Here is a 14061-nt window from a genome sequence, read left to right as displayed (position 1 = left end):
AAAAGCTGGAGGCAGGTCAGCCCTATGCCCGCTCCACCTACAGCGTTCTCCAGGGGACGGAGAGCATCCTCCTGCCACTAGGGCCTGAATCCCACGGTCAACTCTGGCTCCTTTCTCTTGGCAGCTCTGCTCTGACCCACCCTGGGGCAAACTCCCCACTCAGCTGCCACAGGGTGCCTGCTCTCCCCCATTCCTGCCTCATCCTAGCTCAGGAGCCAGAGGAACCTGCCAGAAGTCATTTTTTTTTTTTTTTTAAGATTGTATTTATTCACGAGAGACACACAGAGAGAGGCAGAGACACAGGCAGAGGGAGAAGCAGGCTCCCTGAAAGGAGCCCGATGCGGGACTTGATCCCAGGACCCTGGGATCACGCCCTGGACCAAAGGGAGGCGCTCAACCACTGAGCCCCCCAGGCGTCCCTCCCGGAAGTCATCTTGCCATTCCTTGCCATTACTCCAAATCCTCCACGACTTTCCTGCCACAGAAGGTAGGTATTAAAACAAAGTCCTTGTGGGGCACTTGAAGACTATGTACCATCTGACCTCCCACTCACCCCTGACCCTCCTTAGCTCCAGCACTCGGCTTCCTTGCTGTTCCTGGGACTTCCCAGGTTGCCTCTGCACTTGGGACCTTGCCCTCCTCCTATGGAGCAGAACTTGGGACAAATGGAAGCCATTGCCTGGAGCAGCAAGGGCAAGCCCTGTCCACCACGGCAAGTTTGACACAAAACACACCGAAGCCACGCCCTTGGCCACTCCTCCATTATTTTATTTTGGTTTCAAGCTCTGAGATTGGTTCCACAAAGCCTCTTGACAGGCCTGGTACAGGTATGTGCTGGATGGGAGGCGGGCAGCAGCGTTGGTGGACTGTCAGAGAAGCAGCCTGCCTGTGCTTTCCTTGTAGACATTGAGCAGGGAGGAGAGCTCAACCCCCAGACCTCTTTTCTGAACTGCAAACAGCACACAGCCTGTAGAGTTACAGTCACTGCAGCCGGCCCTTGCTACACGGTCATGGCTGGGAGACAATGGTCTACCTCAAGGAGCAGGACAGGGAGCCCTAGCAGGCCTGTCACATTCCTGTGTAGGGAAGCGGGCACCAGGGTGTGGGGTGAGCAGGACACCACATCCCAAACGTAAGGCACAGCCTGGGCTGCTCCCTCTCGTTCACCTACAGCCGCACGGGGCCTTGGCTGAGGAAGGGCCGTCGAGGTGTCTGCAGCAGGCACCTCTGCTCTGACTACAAACCTAAGAGGAAAGGGCCCCATGAGCAGTCTCTGGGGACGATCCAACTGAGACACAACAGGCTCTGGCTCTGATGCACTTTAATGAGTGCCCCATCCCCCTCTGGCCAGGCTGCCCGCAGGCCCGGACTGCTGTTCCACAGCTCTGCCGGCCACTATCTAGTCACAGGAGCCATCCTTCCAGCCATCGCGCCAGCGCTCGTCCACTTGTGAGCAGTCGAAGTCCGGCTTGCCTAGTTTGCGGTTCACTTCATTGTGCAGGCGGCACAGCCACTGGGTCAAGCAGGCCCGAGTGCGCGTGTCCGGCTGGTTCCTGCATATCCTGTGTGAGGGAAGCATGTGACGATGGGGACAGGCAGTGGCCCCACTGCCCCTACCCCATCAGTTCCTTGCCTGCTGGATCCAGGGAGGAGAGCTTGGGTATTGCTGCCAGCTACACCCATGAGCCCTCTCATGCTCTGAGAGGTAGGCATGCCCGGAACAGGCCTGATCCTGCTCTGTCCACCACTGGCCCACTCCTAGGCCTGCTCAACCCCTTATCTATGGAGCTCAGTAAACCCAAGACATTAAGGCACTCGTCATGCAACTTTACAACCTCATGCAACTTTACAACCTCGTAACAATCAGGAAGCCTCACCCCAGCATCCCTGGCCCCGGGCAGTGTGTGAAAGGGGTGGCGCCAGCACAAAGGCATAACTGGAAACCAGACCTGTTGCTAGCACCTGGGGCCCTTGGGCCTCAGCCTAGCAAGAGACCTGTTCTAACTGCCCAGGTTCAAATGGCAAGGGCTGCCCCAGGCCCCGCATCCAGGCCAGAAACACCTGTGGGTGCCAAATAACAGCTCTTGCGCTCCCCAGTGAAGGAAAGGTGGCTGCTGGGAGCAAAAGCAGTGGGTTCTCAAGCCTTACATGCAGCAGTCCTGCTATAGAAGTCAGGCAAAGTGGACTCATCCACCTGCCCGTGCCCCTAGGAGTTCCAAGCAGGGACCTCTGTACGTGAAGCCCCACCAGGAGCCTTCTGGCTGCGACAGCAGCAGTGCCCAGCAGCAGCCCTCAGCAGCAGCCCCAGGCAGCTGGGCCTCTGAGGGGAAAGGAGACGGCTTAGCTGGCCCCTGCTCTGGGCAAGCCGCGGCCACCGCTGCCCCTTTATGACATCAGCAGGGGCCCCAGGCTCCAGGTGGGACAGCTCCGCCGCCGACAGGCAAGGTAGACACACTCACCTCTTCCGGATGTCTTCAGCACACTCCTCGCACGGGTAAAACTTGGAAAATAAATGTATGAACTGGGTCATGTCTCGCTGCTGTTCTGGGGTGGGCAGATCGGGGTAGTAGGCGGCCAGGGTGTGCAGGACAGCCCAGCTGTGGCGGCCCAGTTCCTCGCGATCCTCAGGACAATCCTCCCTGAACTTGCCGTCCCGCTGCGGGCGGAGGCCGACCAAGGGTCAGGGCAGGTCGTGTCCGGGGCCCGACGCCCACGCGGCTCCCCCGCCGCGCCCCGCCCCGCCCGGGCGCGACCCCGCGCGCGAACGGCTGAAAGGCTGCAGGCCGGGCTCCCCAGGGGCATCTGACCTTCTGCTGCGTCCGCATCCACGTCTTGAAGTCCACGCAGGCCCGGCAGGGCCGCCTCCGGGAAGGGTCCTCGGCGACCTGGGGCTCGGGGGTCGGCGCGGGGGCCGAGGCTGCGGCGGACGCATCTCTCCGCCCCGCGCCCCGGCCGCGCGCGTCCGTCACCAGGTCGTCCATCACCTCCGAGCGCGCGCCGCCGGGCAGGAAGGAGAAAAGGCTCCCGCCGCCGGAGCGGCTCCGCTCGCCGGGCGCCGCCATGTTGCCCGCGCAAGGCCTGCCGGGCCAGCTGGGCCTCCAGAGGGGCCTCCAAGTCGGCCTCCAGGCCAGCGCGCGCGCCGCCGCCAGGGCGCGGCCACAGGAGCCGGGCAAGGGCGCAGGCGCAGGCGCGGAGGCCGGGCTGGAGCTGGGAGCGGGGCCGGGGGCGGGGCCGGCTGCCGGCGGGGGGGCGGGGCCGGGTCCGGGGCTTGCGGAGCGCGCCGGAGAGGCGGCCGAGCCTGAGGCCGGGGTGCGGGTGGGCGCGGGCGCGGGGCTGGCGACCCGGGTCCTGGCCGGGCTCCCGGGCTTCGGTCCGCGTCCCGAGCCCGGCTTGCGTCGTCCGTGGCGGCGCTCCCGCTTCCTCCAGTAGAAGAGTAGCGTGTTGTGGAAGCCGCGCCGCGGCCGCGCCGTGGACTCCGGCTGCGGCCGGGGCGAAGTCCGTGTTGCGGCCCGGGACGCCCCCATCGCTCCGCTCCGACCGCCCCGCGTGCCCGCGGCCAGGCTCTGTGCCCTCGGCGGGGCGCGCCCTGCGGTCGGCAGACGGGCGCCTCGGCAACGCGGAGCGGCGCGGTGAGCGCACAGAGCGCGGCGCGCCGGGGCCTGGGTCCCCCGGGTCGGCCCGGGCAACGGGCGCCATGGCAACGGGCGCCGGGGCTGCGGGGCGGGGCGGGGCCTGCACAGCCGGCGGCGCGGGCCTGGGGCTCCCGGGGCTGCCTGGGGGCGCTGTCCACGTCCCCGTCGGGAGCGGCCTCAGCCTCCGCGCGCTCGTGCGTCACCTGCACCTGTCTGTGCGGCGTCTGCTCTGTTCCAAGTCCTGGCCCGGGCGCTGGGCAGGGCGGGGCCCGAGATCCGTCCCTGACCCCCGGCTCACTGTCCAGTGGTCAGCGGTGAGAGTCGGGGCGCCCGGGGGGCTCAGCGGTTGAGCACGTGCCTTTGGCTCAGGGCGTGACCCTGGAGACCCAGGACTGAGTCCCGCATCGGGCTCCCCGCAGGGAGCCTGGTTCTCCCTCAGCCTGTGTCTCTGCCTCTCTCTGTGTGTCTCATGAATGAATAAATAAAATAAAATCTTAAAAAAAGAAAAAAAAAAAGAAACAAGGGAGTCACAGTAACACGTCCACTGACAAGCTCTGGTGGGGACCACGAACAGGGAGTGGCTAATCCCGGAGGCCTCCTTGAGGAGTGACACTTAGGCAGAGGCCTGAAAGATGAGGACTCAGTGGAGGAAGGCCGTCAAGGCCAAGGCTGGAGGTGGGCATGGGCAGAAGCCAGTGGCACAGGACCTGGGGAAGGTGGTGGGAGGAGAGATCTAAAGGTGGGCGGGAGCACATGCAGGGCCTTGTCGCTGCCATGGGAGCTGGGAATTGAGCAGATTTCATAGGAGCTAGTGAGGAGCTCGGGCGGGGAAGGGGGAGGGCAGGTATCCACGGGCCAGGTGAGGCTGGGGGCCATGGAGAGGCACAGGAGGGAAAGGAGCCAGGGTTGCTGGGGGTGTGAACAGGGGCCGTCGGATGGGGCGGGGAGGGGGCCTTAGTGCCCTTCTAGAAGGCCCCAGTTTCTCTGTGTCTTCCAGGGGAGAAGTGTCTGCCCCCGCCTGCAGCCGGCCGGGCCAGCCCCTCAGCATGGCCCCACGAAGGTTGGGGAGAGCGTGACAGCTGGGCTAAAGGCACCCTGCAATTGAGGCCTCTGTCAGCAGGAGTTCATTGCTTGGGCCGTGAGCAGGGAAGGTTAGAGAGACGCTGGAGGGACAGATCCACAAAGGCCCTTTGTCCAGGCCAGGGTGACTTTCCGGGGAGTGACCTAGAGGCTAACCCCTCCCTGGACGACTTGGGGCAGGAGTCCCAACAAAGAGCCAGTGGCCCCAACAGCAGGAAGAGCCAACCGAGAGCAGGCTTGGGTGGAGCTCTGGAGGCCCTCCACTTCAGGAAGCAGCCCAGAGGTGGGGGCACCTAAGCACACCTGTGGGGACTGTAGGGTCTACCCCTGCTTCAGCCCTGTTAGTGGGGGAATGGTCACTCCTCGTCTCAGAGGCTGTGTTCGGGGTAAATTGTGGTAAATCATGAATTCAGGGGCAGCTCTCAAAACAGTCCTAGTCACCAATCCCCCCACACACACCACGCGCCAGTGACTGCAGACAGGGACCCTCCTGGTCCTGCCCCAGGTCTCCCCACCACACGGGAGAAGAGCCTGTGAGGTCCACTCTCCCCAACATATCCAGAAAAGCCTGAATTATCCATTTCATGTAAATTTCCTCCTCTGTGACTTGGGAACACTGAGAGACCTTTCCTCCAATGTGAGTATTAAGCCAAAGTACATAAAGCCTTCAGTACTGGGTCCTTGGCTCCCGATGACAAGGGCCGGCAGCCGCCCAGGTGAGTTGGGAGGCAGAGCGGAGGCACACCTTGGGGAGGCTCAACCTGTCTCACACAGGGCATGGGAGAGTCAGGCCAGGCTGCGGCACTTTGATGGCCCTTCCTTTTCCTCCTCCTCCCAGGGGCCAGACTCATGCCAGACAGAGTCAGCCCCTGCCCCCTCGCCTTGCCCTGTGTTCCTGTCCCTCTAGGCGGATCTGCTTTGGGCACAGTGAGGAAGCTGGGAGAGACCCAAGGGCAGGGCGGGGGAGCACCTGGGGAATTCCAGTCATCTTCCGGGAGCCTGGGAGCCCTCCCTCCTGGTGAGCTGCAAGCAGTGGGCCCCTTGGTCGCAGCTGGGCAGTTCCAGAAGCCCAGGACCGCGAGCTGTGAGGCGGCGATGGCAGGCTCCCGGCACCCGGTGTCCGTGCGCGCAGCGGCCCTGGTGCAGACAGGGCGGCTTCAGGTAGGATGGCGCGGGGTCCCTGCCAGCCCCAAGGAGGAGGGAGGGAACTCCTGGCCTGGCCCTTCCAAGGCGCCCCCAACCTTTCTCCCAACAGACGTTCGCCTTCTCCGTGTGCTGGTCGGACGGCAGCGACACCTTTGTGCGAAGGAGCTGGGCTGAGTTCAAGGAGCTCCACGTGAGTGAGCATGCGGCAAACCCTGTCCCCCGAGGCCCAGCACCGACCTTGCCTAGGCGGTGGCCTCGTGCCCGCAAGGATCCCTGCTCCTATGACCCCCATCCCCGCGAGGAACCCTCACCCTCCCGAGGGAACCGCTGGACTGAGGCGGATTCGCTGGTTCTTCCTTAGAAGACCCTCAAGGAGGCGTTCCCGGTGGAGGCGGGCCTGCTGCGCAGATCCGACCGCATTCTCCCCAAGCTCCCCGGTGAGGCCGCTGCGGGAGCCCGCGGGGACCCGGGAGGGGCAGGGGCGGCAGGGGCGCCAGCGGCCCGGGGACCCCCAGATTGAGCCCATCGTGCCCACAGACACATCGCTGTTGGTGCGCGGGGGGCGCACAGGCCGCGGCCTGGCGCGCCTGCGGCTGCTGGACACCTACACTCGGGCACTGCTGGCTGCAGCGGAGCAGCTGTCCTGGAGCGCGGTGCTCACAGGCTTCTTTGAGCCGCAACCCGTGGACCTGGAGCCGGTGCTACCACCTGGCAGGTACCCCACTCGCCCCCAGTCCCCTGCCCGGGAAAGCCCTTGGAGGCCAGGGGAGGGGCGAGGCTGGGAGGTGGCCGCCGGGGAAGGGTGGGACGCCCGGGCACTCTCACCCACCCCCCCTCCCCCACCTGCACCCACCCCCCTTCCAGTCTGGTGATCCTGCCCACTCCTGAAGAGCCCCACCGCCGCCCGCCACACAGCCCTGCCATCTGTAGCCTGGAGGCTCAGAGCCTGCGCTGCCTGCAGCCCTTCAGCACCCAGGACACGCAGGGTTGGCCTTTCCATGCAAGGGCCCAGGAGGTCATAGACGTGCTGCTGCGACACCCGTCAGGTGGGGCTGCACAGGACTGAGAGCTCGCCCATCTGCCCCCAGAGCCCGAGGGGCTTAGGGGGTCTCAACCTCTGCCCACCTCTTGCGCCTAGGCTGGTGGCTGGTGGCAAATGAAGAGCAGCAGATGGCGTGGTTTCCTGCTCCCTACCTAGAGGAAGCAGCCCCGGACCGAGAAGGGACGACCCTACGGAGTAGTGGTAGGAGACTGCCCGCGCCCCAAGCCAAGCGGGCACCACACCCCTGGGCAGTGCTTGGCGAAGCCGGGCCGTCGGAAACCCGAGCCAGCGCTCGACCTGGGGCTCCGTGGGTGCTGTGGCCCCCATAGTGAGGGGAGCCCCAGTGGATTGGTCTCCATCATCAGGGGAATCCCGGACGGTGTGACTCAATGAGAGGAGGGGATAGAGAGGTGGGGCCCTGGATTCTGAGGCCCTGCAGTGACTCCCAAATGCCCACTCCCAGGGTCCCAGTTCTGTGCTTCCCAAGCCTATGAGAGCAGCCACGCAGATGAGCTGTCAGTGCCTGCAGGGGCGCGGGTGAGCGTGCTGGAAACTTCGGATCGAGGCTGGTGGCTCTGCAGGTGAGCAGGTGGAGGAGCTTGGGCGCGGCTTAGGGGCGCCAGCCAAGCCCAGCTCTCATCGCAGGTTCTGTCACAGGTTTCGCGGCCGCTCTGGCCTCCTGCCCGCTGTGCTGCTGCAACCCGAGGGGCTGGGCGCACTCCTGAGTGGGCCAGGGCTCCACCGCGAGGCCAACAGCAAGGAGGATAGGGGTGGAGAGGCCCAGCGCACCCCTGAAGCCTGCCAGGCCACAACCCTTTCCCCCTCGGTGCCCGCCCGCCCCCCGCTGAGTGCCATTCGCAGCCGCTGCTGCTCAGTCACCCGCAGGGCCCTGGCCAGCAAGTACCCCCCGAGGGCAGGCCAGGAGCTCCAGCCCCCAGGGGCGACGGATGCCAGTGAGGCTGGGGGAGGAGTGTCGGAGGGTGACACCCTCTGGCCAGCAGGGCCAGAAAAGCACACACTCCCGCTTCCTGAGTAAAGCCCCTCTGACTGAGGCACACCCCGTGTCTGTGCTGAGAAGGCCAGGGCGCCAGTGTGGCGGGGCTGGGCGGGGGCGGGCCGGGGTGAAACAAAGCCAAGACACAAGGAATCAGGAGAGAAAAACATCTTTCTGCATGTTTCAGAGAGCTGAGGGAGCCACAGAGGGAGCTGTAGGAAGGGTGGGCAGCTTCATGTTGTGCCACAGGAAGTCCAGGAAGGTGGCTGCCTGCAGGGTCCGGCTGAGCCGCTGAAAATGCCGCTCTGCGGGAGGACACAGGGACGTCAGGGGCTCCACGGAGGCTGATGGTCATGCTCCCGCCCCCGGGGCCGAGCCCACATACCCGTGTAGGGCAGTAGAGCCTCCAGTGAGGCCTGCACGCCTGGGTACGCCAGGAGCTCTTCTGGGGCCTCGTGCCGCAGGAGCACCCCCAGCACAGCCTGCGCTTCGTGGCAGTGCCTGGAGTTGGTGTTCCAAGTGACACAGAAGCGCAGCAGGGCCTCTGGGGGGGCGGGGACGACACACGGTCAGACCTGCCTGGCGGTGGCCCTGCCCACCCCGCCCACCCCGGCTCACTGCCCAGCCTGCCCACTGGCCCCACACCTTTCTGATCTCGCCGCAGCCGCAACACCGTGGCTCCTAGCTTCTTGCATGCCTCAGGGTCCCTCCGGATGGCTGGGGGGTGGAGGGAGGCAGATGAGCCCCAGGGAAGGGCACAGCATGGACCTGAGACCGCCCCCCCGACAGAGCCCCAGGCAGCACTGACCCTGGATGACAGTCAGCACAGTGTGGGGCCGGTCCAGGGAGATGGCCAAGCCCAGGGCCCGCAGGTACCGTTTCTCATAGAGTAGGTTGTCTAGTTCCTGCTGCCTGGTGGGGGAGGAGCAGGGACAGGGTCACTGGGGGACGTGGCTGGTGGTGAAGCAGAGCCATCAGAGAGCTGGCTCAGGAGTCGGCAGCCCGGCACTAAGCGTCCACTGGCGGTGAGCTGTGTTCCTGCCCCCAGCCTCAGTTTCTCCACGCCATAAAACAGAGGTGATGCCTATGGAACCCGCTCCCAGGGTGTGACACGTGGGACATAGTAGGTACGTGGGTGGTGCTCCAGAGGCCTGGGTGGGGACCCCACACTTACTTGACCACCTCCTCCTCCCGCCTGGCCTGCTCTTCAGACTGCTCCTCCTCGGTCACATCCTGGGGTCAGGGTGAGGTCAGATGGGCACCCTGATGCAGCCCGCCCACTCCCCATACCCCCCACACCTCCACACCTTCCAGAGGATGACGCAGGAGTCACTAGCACCCGTGAGGGCACGATCGTCCAGCCGGCTACAGTGCAGCCCCCAGACCTTGTCCTCATGGGCGTCCAGAGTCTTCACACACTCGTTGTTTTTGATGGTCCAGAGCTTCACGAGACCATCCGAGCCGCTGGGTTTGGGAAGGGGAGGGGCTGAGTGCCGGGCCGGTCCTGTAGCTCATCCCGACCCCCGCCCTCAGCCACCCACCTGGACAGCAGCTGTGTACCGCGGCTCACAAAGACCACCTTCAACACAGAAGCATCATGTCCCTCGAATGTCTGCAGGATGGTGGAGGATGATGAGACAACACCGGGTGGTGGGCTGGGCCTGCAGGGGGAGGGGGAGGGGCGCGGGGCGGGGCAGCTTACCTTGAGACAGCTGAAGTCCTGCAGTGCCCAGAGCTTGATGGTGCCATCGGCGGAGGCTGTGGCCAGCACCTGGTCCATGGGGGAGAACTGGACACACCAGAGGCCGCGCCGGTGGCCTGAAAAGATGCCCAGCAGCTGGCAATGTGGCAAAGCCCAGAGCTTGGCTGTGCGGTCCTGTGAGCCTGTGGCCAGCAGCTTGTCGTTAGGGGCAACAGCCACGCTGTTGATGTCCTGGTGATGGGAGCAGGTGGCAGCTCAGATCCCCATCCCAGCAAGAGCCCTGCCACACCCCTGTCCTCTGTACCCTGTGCCATCACCTTGTCATGGCAGCGCTGCGTGGCCTGAGCTTGCAGGAGGATAGGACCGCTGTCTGGGGCTGTGCCCTTAGACAGCAGGGCTTCAGGGATGGGCCACAGCTTCACAGTACAGTCCTGGCTGCCCGTCACCAGAAAGGTCTCCTTTAGCCTGAGGCCAGATTTAGGGTAGGGGAGACACCTGCTGAGCCCCACCAGCCCTGTCTGCCAGGGCATCAGACCCCGCACCCGCAGCACAATGGTCCCAACCAGAGGGACTGTTCCAGAACACAACTTGTGTCACCCCCATGGACCTCTGGGGCCACTGGTCCACTCAAGCCTCCACCACCTGCCCTTGGCTCACCATACCTGGTGATGTGGTCATCAGAACCCCACCCTCTCCTCCCCAGCAGAGAATGTCTTTTCCTACTTCAGCTTTGTTCAGTGTCACTCTTCCTGCCCTTTCATTCCCCCAGCCCCAAGACCAGTTCTGAGAGTCTCCATCACCAACAGCAGCAGGGGGTATCCTGTGCCGGCTCTGGCACACATCCCTAGTCTACAGCTTCAAAGACCCAGGCTGAAGCCTCCCCTCCACACCTCCCTGAGTAACCCGACTAGCAGGGCCCGGGCCTCTGCAACACTGCGGACTCCAGCCCTTGACCCCCTACCTAGAACAGCAGATAGTGCCCACGCTGTGGGTGTGCCCGGAGCCCTGAGCCACACAGGCCACCCTGCCAGCTTTGTTCATCCTCCAGATACAGATGCTCTGATCCTGGGAATGAAAGGAGTAAGGGTGGAGACTGGGCTGGGTATCCCCACTGAGACCCATATCTCCCTGCCTCTCGAGATGCCTCACCTTGGCACAGCTGGCAAAGAGCCGCCCCTTCCTGAAAACATCCAAGGCCAGGACAATGTCTGGGAGGAAGCAGAGAGGAAACGGCTGTCAGTTATGGTGGAGGACGGCATTCCAGCCCAGGGCAGAGTGCTGCGGCCATCAGCTCAGTGCCCTCACCCGTGTGGCCGTGGAGAATCTGGCAGGTCATTGTCTGCAGCTCAAACACTTTCAGGCTGGGGCTGTTGGAGGCCACGACAATGTGGGAGTCCTCGGGTCCAAGAAACCGGACATCTAACACCTCCTCACTGTAGCCGGCAAACTGGGGGCAGGAGCAGGAGGGACACAAGCCAGAGCCTGCATGAGTGGAGAGCTGGACTCCCAGGCTTGGGGCCGAGCAGGGGCAGTGCTCACCTGTTTCTGCAGCTGCAGGGAGCGTGCCTCGTAGAGCAGCAGGTTGTGGTCGGTGGTGACGCTGAGGAGCAGGCCGGCAGACTGGGCCAGCGTGCAGTGAGTCAGCCCCTGCCTGGGGCCCGGCGGCTGCGGTTGTGCGTACACACACTGGCCAGAGGCTGCCTCCCACACACGCAGCAGGCCTGTGTGGGGACACGGGCTGCTGGGACTGAAGTCCATGGACCTCCCCCAGCTCCTGCTGCCCACCCTGGGCTGGACATACACACCTTGATCTCCGGCTGTCAGGAAGTGCAGGCCCTTAGACTTCACATCCAGTTTAGGCACCAGCTCCTCTGGCAACAGCACCGCGGCTTCCACACTCTGAGGATAAGCAAGTTGGAGGCAGCAGCCCCACTCTCTCCCTGCCCACTTGACTGGCCTGGCCCCCTGGCGTTCCTACCTCAAACACTGGCACAGTCCTCGTGGCCTGGTGGCTCTGCAGGTCCCAGATGACGCAGATCTTGTCGCGGCCCGAGCTGGGAGGGGAAAGAGCCACCTCAGTTCTCAGACTCAGCGGGAGCCCTCCCCTTCCTGCTTCGGCCTGGGTGGCTGGCCACTGACCTAAGCATGGTGTGGCCGTCAGCACTGAAGGTCAACGAGGTGACAGCACTGTAGTGGGCAGTCATCACGGCCAGGCAGGACTGGTCCTGTAGCGACCACATGCGGATGGTGGCATCTGCAGCAGAGGAAAAGAGCAGCAGACGGGCAGGGTCCGGGTGGAAGGTCACCAAGCTGCGGGCAGGGCGGGTGGGACAGGTAAGTTGTGCTGCCCTGGGCGTGACGCCCCGCCCACCCCCTGCCACCTTCTTACTCACTGTACGACACCCGGCGAGCCCCGAAAGTGGTGTGTCCCGTAGTGCCGCACGATGTCCCACACACGCACTGCCCCGTCACAGCCGCCTGGGGAATGTGTTTGCAGTGAAGTGGTTAGTGTTCCTGAACACCCCGACCATGTGCCCTCCACATGGCCCAGCCACCCACCCAGGGCCCTACCTGTGGCCAGCAAGGTGGAAGTGGGGTCAAAGGCCATGGTGGCCACAGGTGCCGTGTGTATTGCCTTCCACAGGCGGGTGATGCTGCCCTCTCGCCAGGCCCACTGAGCTAGAAGCAGCGCCCGGGTGGCTGTTACCAGCACCTGGAGAAGATGTAGTTCAGCTGGGAGGCTGGGAGCATGGTCACATGTCCTCAACGCCTCGATGTTTGGGTGCCCACCTCCCGTCCCTGCCCTGTCTACCTGGTCGTCAGGGCTGAGTTCAAAAGCAGTGATGTCCTCCTGGTCCTCCTGAAGGTGAGAGCAAACAGAGCACATAAGAACGGGCTGTCCCCCGCACCAGTCCCCTGCCCTGGCTCTCCCCACCCTCACCTGCTCCAGGCTCCGCAGCACGGCCCCGGAGGCCACGTCCAAGACGTTGACTTTTGTACCACAAACGCAGAAGACATGCTGCCCGGTCTGGTCCAGCTGATGACAGAAGGGTCTCAGCCAAGATAAGCTTCTGCAGCCCCTGCCCGCCCCACCCCTCTGCCCGTCCCTGGGCTGGTACCTGCACCTTCCCGCCTTTGTAGAAAGGCTCCATCTTGCGCTCGACAGCATAGCTAGAGAGAGAACAGGGGAGAGAGTGAGTCCCTCACTCCTCAGTCTCCGTGCCCAGCTCGGGGCTGGGTGCTCCCCCAGAGGTCAACTCCAAAGGCCCCTGCCCTTGAGGAGTTCCCAGGCAGCGCCGGGGATGCAGGAGATTGGAGATGGCTCTTCTCACTGTCATCTCCTCTCTCAGCAGCGCTGTGAGGCGGGTATTGGTCCCCACGACGCAGAGGACGCCCGGCTGCAGAGGGGACCCACAGCAGGTCCTAAGGCAGGGCAACAGCGCGGTCATCCCGGGTTCCCCAGCGGATAGGCCAGCCTCGGGGGCCCCCTGCTGGCGGTGGGAGGCCAGCTCCGGGTACAGGCCCAGAGCACCACCCGCCCTCGGCAGCTTCCTTCTCAGGTGCAGCCTGCCGCCTCCGCACCCTAGCTCGTTCCTCCCTCTTCCCAAGCCGCCGTCATTCCTGCAGTCTCCAGCTGGCCCCGGCCCTGCCCTCTCGGCTGGTCCAGGCCACCGCACTTCCATCTGGACAGCTGGTCCAGCCTCGCCACCAGTTTGCACCCCTGCCTGCTTTAAGCCCCTCCCCTCCCCTGCCCTTCGCTCCGGTTTCCAAGCCCCTGGCTTGCACGAGCCTCCGCTGACGTGCGGCGTCACATGGCTGCTGCCCGCTAGGGGCTCGGCCTCTCTTCCCGGACCTCCCTGGTGCCGGCCTGACCCCACCGGGGACGCTCCCAGCAGCGGACCCCGGTGACGCCGCATAGACGCGCTCTGCGCCCGGGGCTTCCCCGCCGGCACTGACGGAAACGACGCGCTCGCTCGCTCACTCCAGCCGACCGCGCTCCATTCCGGCCCGGGACCGCCCGGCAGCCGTGCGCGCCGCAGGAGCGGCCCAGCCCGGGCCGCCTGCCCCGACGGGCTCTCCTCCCGGCACCGGCGGCCGGGGCGCCCCGCCGCGGTCCTGCACCGGCTCCGCTGCCGCTCAGCCCGCCCCTTGCTCCTCCGGAACTTTACATCCACGCCTCCCGAACCGGCTCCTAACGTGGGAACAACGCAGCCACCCGACTTCCGCGCGTCTCCGCGGACCGAACGGACGCCCGCTGCCGGGCCCCTCGGGCTGCCAACCCCGCCGCCTCCCCGGGCGGCGCCCACGCCGCAGCTCACTTGGCCTTGAAGCGGCCCACGGGCTCCGCCATGACGCCGCCGCCGCCGCCGCCTCGTGAGCGCACCGGCGCGCCGCTCCCCACTGCCGGCGCGCTGCGGTGACGTCACCACCCACGGCTCCTGTGACGCCATCAGCGCCGCGCGCG

General features: G+C 65.0%; 3 protein-coding genes across 8 annotated transcripts; 1 reads left to right on the top strand and 2 right to left on the bottom strand.

Moving 5' to 3' along the window:
• Nucleotides 1–747: 747 nt before the first annotated feature.
• Nucleotides 748–3121, bottom strand: GFER (growth factor, augmenter of liver regeneration). Its single transcript, XM_072835291.1, has 3 exons — nucleotides 2808–3121; nucleotides 2460–2656; nucleotides 748–1562 (listed from the first exon to the last, which is right to left on the bottom strand). Exons 1-3 carry the CDS (start codon nucleotides 3060–3062, stop codon nucleotides 1400–1402), a joined length of 615 nt encoding a protein of 204 aa, XP_072691392.1. The 5' UTR covers nucleotides 3063–3121; the 3' UTR covers nucleotides 748–1399.
• Nucleotides 3122–3768: 647 nt separating this feature from the next.
• NOXO1 (NADPH oxidase organizer 1) lies at nucleotides 3769–7955 on the top strand. Of its 3 annotated transcripts, XM_072835288.1 has the most exons (10): nucleotides 3769–4307; nucleotides 4630–4995; nucleotides 5620–5873; nucleotides 5968–6048; nucleotides 6220–6295; nucleotides 6396–6573; nucleotides 6723–6904; nucleotides 6997–7101; nucleotides 7364–7481; nucleotides 7558–7955. In XM_072835288.1, the coding sequence occupies exons 1-10, from the start codon at nucleotides 4265–4267 to the stop codon at nucleotides 7934–7936; spliced, it is 1782 nt and encodes a 593-aa protein (XP_072691389.1). In that variant the 5' UTR covers nucleotides 3769–4264; the 3' UTR covers nucleotides 7937–7955. The 3 variants fall into 3 exon arrangements, with proteins under 3 accessions (XP_072691389.1, XP_072691391.1, XP_072691390.1); XM_072835290.1 differs by lacking the exon at nucleotides 3769–4307 and having other exon boundaries at nucleotides 4869–5349; XM_072835289.1 differs by lacking the exon at nucleotides 3769–4307 and having other exon boundaries at nucleotides 4869–5428.
• Nucleotides 7956–8047: 92 nt separating this feature from the next.
• On the bottom strand, nucleotides 8048–14021 carry TBL3 (transducin beta like 3). 4 transcript variants are annotated; one of them, XM_072835285.1, is made up of 22 exons: nucleotides 13916–14021; nucleotides 12716–12767; nucleotides 12538–12633; nucleotides 12409–12456; nucleotides 12168–12309; nucleotides 11990–12074; nucleotides 11736–11906; nucleotides 11575–11650; nucleotides 11402–11495; nucleotides 11136–11317; nucleotides 10902–11043; nucleotides 10746–10804; nucleotides 10558–10661; nucleotides 9914–10061; nucleotides 9597–9827; nucleotides 9436–9506; nucleotides 9202–9358; nucleotides 9069–9127; nucleotides 8703–8806; nucleotides 8540–8611; nucleotides 8280–8438; nucleotides 8048–8199 (listed from the first exon to the last, which is right to left on the bottom strand). In XM_072835285.1, the coding sequence occupies exons 1-22, from the start codon at nucleotides 13945–13947 to the stop codon at nucleotides 8078–8080; spliced, it is 2406 nt and encodes an 801-aa protein (XP_072691386.1). In that variant the 5' UTR covers nucleotides 13948–14021; the 3' UTR covers nucleotides 8048–8077. The 4 variants fall into 4 exon arrangements, with proteins under 4 accessions (XP_072691386.1, XP_072691387.1, XP_072691384.1 ...); XM_072835286.1 differs by lacking the exon at nucleotides 13916–14021 and adding an exon at nucleotides 13579–13668; XM_072835283.1 differs by lacking the exon at nucleotides 13916–14021 and adding an exon at nucleotides 13179–13298.
• Between the last annotated feature and the right edge of the window lie 40 nt (nucleotides 14022–14061).

Source organism: Canis lupus, chromosome 8 (genome assembly GCF_048164855.1).
Source record: "Canis lupus baileyi chromosome 8, mCanLup2.hap1, whole genome shotgun sequence".
NCBI classification, from domain to species: Eukaryota; Metazoa; Chordata; class Mammalia; order Carnivora; family Canidae; genus Canis; species Canis lupus.
The sequence above is the reverse complement of the archived record's forward strand: the minus strand, read 5'-3'. Positions and strand labels throughout refer to the sequence as shown.

What these genes read in the sequence shown, in the direction of transcription:
- GFER (XM_072835291.1), bottom strand. Translation starts at nt 3,062, where the DNA reads ATGGCGGCGCCCGGCGAGCGGAGCCGCTCCGGCGGCGGGAGCCTTTTC. An exon ending in GGATGCGGACGCAGCAGAAG is followed by an intron (nt 2,657 to 2,807) that starts GTCAGATGCCCC and finishes CTCCGCCCGCAG; the next exon opens with CGGGACGGCAAGTTCAGGGA. An exon ending in GCTGAAGACATCCGGAAGAG is followed by an intron (nt 1,563 to 2,459) that starts GTGAGTGTGTCT and finishes TCCCTCACACAG; the next exon opens with GATATGCAGGAACCAGCCGG.
- NOXO1 (XM_072835288.1), top strand. Translation starts at nt 4,265, where the DNA reads ATGAGGACTCAGTGGAGGAAGGCCGTCAAGGCCAAGGCTGGAG. An exon ending in CATTCTCCCCAAGCTCCCCG is followed by an intron (nt 6,296 to 6,395) that starts GTGAGGCCGCTG and finishes TCGTGCCCACAG; the next exon opens with ACACATCGCTGTTGGTGCGC. An exon ending in GCTGCTGCGACACCCGTCAG is followed by an intron (nt 6,905 to 6,996) that starts GTGGGGCTGCAC and finishes TCTTGCGCCTAG; the next exon opens with GCTGGTGGCTGGTGGCAAAT.
- TBL3 (XM_072835283.1), bottom strand. Translation starts at nt 13,279, where the DNA reads ATGGAAGTGCGGTGGCCTGGACCAGCCGAGAGGGCAGGGCCGGGGCCA. An exon ending in CGCAGCGCTGCCATGACAAG is followed by an intron (nt 9,828 to 9,913) that starts GTGATGGCACAG and finishes TCCCATCACCAG; the next exon opens with GACATCAACAGCGTGGCTGT. An exon ending in GCTGCGGCGAGATCAGAAAG is followed by an intron (nt 8,439 to 8,539) that starts GTGTGGGGCCAG and finishes CCGCCCCCCCAG; the next exon opens with AGGCCCTGCTGCGCTTCTGT.